Below are 7,014 nucleotides of genomic sequence, written 5' to 3'. Positions count from 1 at the left end.
ATCTCAGTTGAACACATACACAGAGGCTGAAATAATCTTTAATAAAAAAGCATATTATGACATACTTCAAAGGTATGGATGTTTTTTGCATTATGCCAACAAAATAATAATCACTTGCTATGAAAATTGAATAGTAAAATCTGATTATATGGACATTGTATTAGAATTAGTAGAGACGTATCTTAATACTATACAGTAAACATACAGTAAAAAGAAATGGACACAAAGCAATCTAATTATTAAAAAAAACTTTCCATTTTTAGCACAGAGCTTCCAAAGTTAATTCATGCAGGAGTACATGCCTCAAAATTCACTAGATACAACAAATGAATTTTAAGAAGATATTATTACTCCGTATGCGTAAAATTCCACCATTGAACATATAACAGTTCATGCTTACTTGAGACTGAATCAGCATCAGACAATTTATTATAAGCTATATGGCAAGAATTATCACACGTGTTCTGATTCATTTGCAATGTCCCACGATATTGGATTTCGCCTGTTTTGAGGTGGTGCGCTTTTACACCGACGTCCAGGCCAAGTATCTGATGCAGACATCACCAAAGTGTTGGGACGCCTATTTAAATTAAGCTTCTGAATAGTCATCGCCTCGGACACCCACTCAGGATCAATTACGTAGATTTCATTTTTCGGTCCAGTTGGAGTGAACACCCCACCATCATATGCATATGCCGACTGGGGTCTATTGGTTTTGGTGGGTTTTCCCGCGGGCGGGAGATTTTCAACACGTGATTGACTCAGCTGATGTAGTTTTGCATAGTGATTCAGATAGCTAGCGGAGGGGAAACTGTGGCTCATCCACGTCGTCTTGTTCCTCCGCTGATAGTTGCTTTGTTTTGGGGATTCCCCCATTGAAATTGTTATCCTGGACAACTCTATGGGCGTCGGTTTTCTATACACTCTGAAATTATAGGAAACTAACTAGGGTAAGTCAGGGTAATTTCGACCACCGTTTAATTTCGACCACAGGAACACAACACTACACGAAGATCTACGGAAATGTTGAGACATGTTTAATTTATTCGGAATTATAGAAAACTATTCTTCAAATTGTGTGTCCTAGTGTAATTATTCATCGCAAATATTGCTTGATCAGTGATATAAATAATATTTTTACTATTATTTATGTCTCCAGTTTGACGTTCGAAGTCCCCGTCTTCAATGCGCTTGATTTATCAAGGAAATGCAAGAGAGACAACTCGTACAACCTCTTTTTAAGTTTAACCTTGTTCAACAGTCTACAGCATGAATTAAATTAAAATTGTTTTATTTTTTCTTGGAATATCTTTAAGTTTGCAGAATTGTACAAATTTATCTTGGATATCTATCAAAATGCACAAGAAACGTCCATTTGATTTTGGTTGAAATTACCCCTACTGATTTTAAGGACGCGGGGTAAATTCGACCACTTATTCAGAAATATGTGTAAATTGTCTTTAACAGCTGTTTAATGCAATGCAGAGTTAGATCTTCAAAAAAAAAAAAGATTATACTGTATATGTACAATATTATCTACCTATAACCTTTTATATTTAAAAAAAAATATGTCAGATTAATTAACATATGCATACCTAGCTATATACTAGTATATTGTCCGGGCCGTTCACGAGGGTGCATCACTAATCGACGTGCGAGAGAACACGGAGTCGGCACTGGCTATGAAATAGCACATGGCGAGAGCAATCCAAAAGTTTCCAAACCCGTCAAATTAACAAAATAGAGGATGCAGGCAATATTAATTGTATGTAAAAAAAAAAAAAATAAGGTTTTTGTAAATTTTTTTCATTATTACGAATGCCTAAACTTTGACGGATAAGACTGGGGCTATCGAAAAACCAACGAACCAGTTCGTATTAAGATCGTATCACACAGTCCAGGTACACAAATCCAAATAGTACCCAAAATATCAGAACAACACCCAAAAGAGCCACAAGTATCTTGAAACAAAGGAACAAAAAACAAAACAATAAAAAAAAACACTATGATGTAACACGTTATTAATGATTTGTTTGAGTTTGGTTTTTTTCGGGGGGGGGTGGGGGGTTTAAGAGGACTTTGCTTTTGTAAATCCTTATTTAATTGACTTGATCGAATTTCTCAGGATTTATCTCTTCAGAATTTAAAAAAAACACGTAAAATACGTAATACAACGATTTCCAAATGAATGTGTAACTGGTAAAAATTAATGAAGAAAAATATACGCAATTCTAATGCTATGCTCAAACCTTATACATATATATACAATCTGAATGATTGTGTTGTGAAAAGACGATATTAAATAAAATCACTTTTGGGTTTTACATATTAAAAATCGTATCAAAGAAATTATTTGTGGAATCTGAGAAAATTTCATCTATTTGCATAACTATATATATCACAATTTTAAAATATAGAGTTGGCGAATTAAAAGCAGAATTTAGAATAAGGAATAAGAATTAAGACGTCAATAACACAGCATAAAAAAGCTTAAGTAACCCAAACCCATTTCTTTACTGTATGGATACTAGTACTTATCCATTTTAATCTTTTTATTGAGAGAGATAGAGATAGATACACGTATTTTCTAAATAAGGCAATATAGTTTCTCGGACGGGACCATAAATTTTGAATAAAGTGCGACAGGTAAAGTTTACTTGCATTGCAAGAGTTATCTTTCTTTTTGATGTTTGTTGTGGTCGAAATTACCCCGAGGCCGGTCGAAATTAACCCACGCAATATGCTTACTTGTTTTTAAACCAATTCATTATTCTTTATGCATTTTTAACTCCTAAAGCAGAAAAATATGAAGAAAAAATCAATCTCAATCACTTTGAATCTTTTTTAAAATAGTACATTTGAAAACAGTCGTGTTTTGTGGATTGAAAGCCACAAATCAGCAGAAGTGGTCGAAATTACCCCACTCTACCCTACAATTGAACACTCAAAATTACTATTAGCTATACAGAAAATTACAAGCATTTAGGCCAGCTAGTATATATAGTATATGGCATTTTGATTTCAGTTACTTGAGTATACCTTTCTTCTGTATTGGCCACCTGTACCTGACGGATGACGTCATTGGCGGTCTTTGGTCGCACCTGTGACGCCGAGCTTTTCCGTAGTCTGCTTGGTACCACAGGCGCGTGCCACCGCCTTCTATAAGCAGATCGTAACTGCTGCTGCCTGGACTCCGCCTTTTCCTTCTCTCGGTGGAGCTTATATGACTTCAAGGCCTTTGTCATGATATAGTTATGCTCGTTATCTACATCTGTAGAAAAAAAGCAAAAACAAACTTACCCTCAATGAGCTAAAATTCAACAGGTTTTTAAAAGTCTCTCATGCTGCAAGCTTCAGTCGCCATCTTGGAAGTAATGCTGATGAGAAATCAATATCGGAATAATTACCGGTTGCTTTACCCTTGGAGTTTGGAGAGAATTTATTATGAGGACAGATGATACAATGTATGGCTCAATTCACAAATACTAGAAAGAATTGCAGGCGCTGGCATGAAAAAGATAAATCAATGGATCTTTGAGAACCATCGGAAGTAATTTATGAGTTACGTATGGATGCTTTTCACGTACCATAGATGTCGGCACAGGCGACCCGATCTTCGTGGACTTCCTCTTTAGTCTGGAAATAGATAACAGTACAATAGTACTAAAGACGTAACAGGACAATCACTCTGCCACTTCACTGATGTAACGCGATTTTAATAATAAAATAGATCAGAATACAGATGATTATTCCGTGTCAACAAGGACCTTTTAGTGTTTCCCTAACAACAGCTATAAACTAAAAGCAAATCAAACTGGTCAGAATGAGCGAATCATTGCTGTGACAGAGATTTCTGTTTTAAGAATGATCTTGTTATCTCTATTTCTTAATGATACTTCTACAGCATTGGTGATAATATGACTCAAAGACTCCAAATGATGCATGGTGCTTGGGTATAAATAAAAATTACATGTATAATCAATGTATATAGCAAATTAGCCTAACTCTAGGATGGGGTTATGCAAAGGTTAAGTAGATATTCAATTTTCAAATTTTTGCTGTTGTCAAGAAGAATAATATACCTGTAATGCGTTTTTAATGTATAATCAACTTCAACCCACTTGGAGTCTGGTCATGAAATAACAATTTTGGTACTAGGCCCATTGGTTATTTTTATGTCTTTTAGATGTCCAAAAGTAAAAAAATGTTTTAAAGGATACAATACATTTTCAGTAGGTGACCTACTTTAAGGTCCCACTTGAGACCACAGGAGTCCAGAATACCTCAAATTGACAGAGTGCTTATTTTTTATGATAATCAAATAGTCATTCAAACAGATTGTATGATGTTCAGGAGTAAAGATTTTCAAAGGTATGCTGCAGTTTTGGTAAAGGGCCTAGTGCTGCTCATAACTATGGTGTACTAAGAGTTTGTCAGGCAGAAGATATAAGGCACTTTTAACAGATGACCACATAGTCTTACCCTTAAGATTAAACTCCGTGATATTGCTATATGTCCAAATGAAAAAAAAAAATGAAATTTGAAGAAAGCATTAATTTTTATTTTTTTATCATTATGCCCAATACTGTAAAGCAATTTTTATTCTCGAGAACTTTCTTTTCGCGTAACTACACGAGATCGTCTGTTCGCGAATGTTTCTTCTGGATCATAAAATATACATGTACAATAATAGCCTAAAGTTCTGATTTTTATGCCCCCGTATCGAAGATTCGGGGGTATATAGTTTTTGCCCTGTCCGTCCGTCTGTCCGCAAAAACTTTAACATTGCCCATAACTTTTGATTGGTTGGAGCTATGGCTTTCATATTTCACACGTGTATTCCTTGTGACAAGACTTTTCTTTTGGTACCACCATAATTGACCTTTTGACCTTGGAGTTTGACCTACTTTTGAACCTTTTATCCAACTTTAACCTTGGCCATAACTTTTGAACAATTGTTGCTAAGGCTTTCATACTTCACATGTGTAATCCTTGGGACAAGTCCTTCCTTTGGATACCAACAACTTTGACCCTTTGACCTTGACCTTGCAGTTTGACCTACTTTTGAAAAACTTTAACATTGGCCATAACTTTTGAACAATTGGTACTTCAGCTTTCATACTTCACATATGTAATGCTTGTGACAAGGCCTTCCTTTGGATACCAACAACTTTGACCCTTTGACCTTGACGTTTGATCTACTTTTGAAAAACTTTAATCTTGGCCATAACTTCTGAACCTTGGTGCTAGGCCTTTCATACTTCACATATGTAATCCTTGTGACAAGACCTTCCTTTGGATACCAACAATTGTAATCCATTGACCTTGACCTTGGAGTTTGACCTACTTTTGAAAAACTTAAACCTTGGTTATAACATTTGAACGATTGGTGCTTCAGTTTTCATATTTCACCTGTATATTTCTTGTGAGAAGGCCTTTCCTAAGGCACCATTAATTTTGACCATTTGACCTTGATGTTTGACTTACTTCTGAAAAACTTTAACCTTTTCTGTATCTATTCAATGGTTGCTGCTAGGGCTTTAATATTTCACAGGTATATTCCTCGAGACAAGACCTTACTTTGGGTACCAACATTTTTTATTTGCATTCGAGAAAGTTTATCCTTTGCTATAAGTTGCCATACGGGGGCATCAGTGTTTCACAAACACATGTTGTTTTTTATTCTAGCTCATTTATAGCAAAAACGATCTCGCGGAAATAAGGTGTCGCAAAATTTTGATTATCTATAGTACCTCTGGCTCCGGGAATAATGAAATTATCAATTTAAATTCCCATTTAACATTGTTCTAAACTTGGTTGAAGCCATTTTAGAAAAGAAGCTGAAAATCTCAACTGATTGACAAGAACAACGCACGAAGTCGGACTAAAATGGATATCGGGTCAACTAATTAAAGTGACCTAAATATATGATTATATTGCATAAAATAGTTCATACGTATACATTTTGTCGGACACAAGACTGTTAGGACGATGGCAACAGTTTCGATCGAGGGTTCGGTACAACGCATTCTGCCCTCAAACCCAGTCAATACATGTCCTTTTACGTAACTATCAAAAACATATGAATGCAAATTAGATATGGCTTGCTGACTCGGGTCGGATGATCCCGCCTAAGCTGAGGATTAACCAATGCAAATTAAGTGTGTCTTGAAAATCGTCATATCAGTCCAACATCTCACCGATCTCTTCAAAATCATATTTTTCAGACCACTCCGTAAAACATTTGGACTTTTTACAGTATATAGTATCAATAATACAGGAAACCATTTTTATAATTTATTTTTAATTTATAGCTTATAAATATTCTATGATAAAAAAAACTACTAAAAGTCTAGAGAATTTTAGTGTTCAATATCTTGGCGTTTTATTGAACGCTGAGTTTGTATTACGTATACGAGTATGCCACGAAACATTCCGAATGCGGGCGTTCAATATCGAAGGCCCCAAAATGTTGTCTGGTTAACCTCTCAAAGGCAAATTAATGATGGGTAGTAGCAGCTAGGTAAGATGTGTCTATTTTCAACCAAAATTGAAATTATTAATTAATAATTTAGTACCTATTAGCCTCAATAATACCTCAACAAGCAGATCGTAACGCTTGGTAGGGTCCTTGGGATGATGCGATATTGAAACGTTGGCTTACAGGACAGACGTTAATTTAAAAACCGATTCTAAAAAAGTCTTATTATTTGAGTTATTTAATTGAAACAATATAAGTCAATGGAAGATGTTTAAGCTATATCATATAGGAGTTATTGAACTGGTGAATATTGGCACTCGTTGTATGTACAAATCCACACGCAAGCTCGTGCATTTGTACAGCCAACTCGTGCCAATATTCACCAATATAAGTTCAATAACCCTATAGTATTACAATAATTAACATGCATTTTCTGGATCCCAGAATGAATTGATGCCTGGTTCAAAGGAGAAATCGACAGAAACTTGCACAGAGAAGGTAGAAGACATATTTATAGCCAAATTAGGGAATAA

The 7,014-nt window shown here is 35.2% G+C and overlaps 1 protein-coding gene across 2 annotated transcripts in view; it reads right to left on the bottom strand.

The window, feature by feature from the left end:
- Positions 1–26: 26 nt before the first annotated feature.
- The window catches only part of LOC133181996 (uncharacterized), a 25,551-nt gene continuing 18,563 nt past the window's right edge, over positions 27–7,014 (bottom strand). For both annotated transcript variants that reach the window (XM_061316687.1, XM_061316685.1), the window contains 3 exons: positions 3,588–3,636; positions 3,040–3,271; positions 27–925 (listed from right to left, as the gene is read on the bottom strand). In XM_061316687.1, coding sequence (XP_061172671.1) covers positions 454–925; positions 3,040–3,271; positions 3,588–3,636 — 753 coding nt within the window. In that variant the 3' untranslated portion in view covers positions 27–453. The remainder of the gene's footprint in view (positions 926–3,039; positions 3,272–3,587; positions 3,637–7,014) is intronic.

The sequence above is a fragment of the Saccostrea echinata genome, unplaced genomic scaffold (genome assembly GCF_033153115.1).
Source record: "Saccostrea echinata isolate AGI-Se365-2 ecotype Australia unplaced genomic scaffold, CSIRO_AGI_Sech_v1 ptg000009l, whole genome shotgun sequence".
NCBI classification, from domain to species: domain Eukaryota; kingdom Metazoa; phylum Mollusca; class Bivalvia; order Ostreida; family Ostreidae; genus Saccostrea; species Saccostrea echinata.
This window is presented reverse-complemented; position numbering and strand designations above follow the sequence as displayed.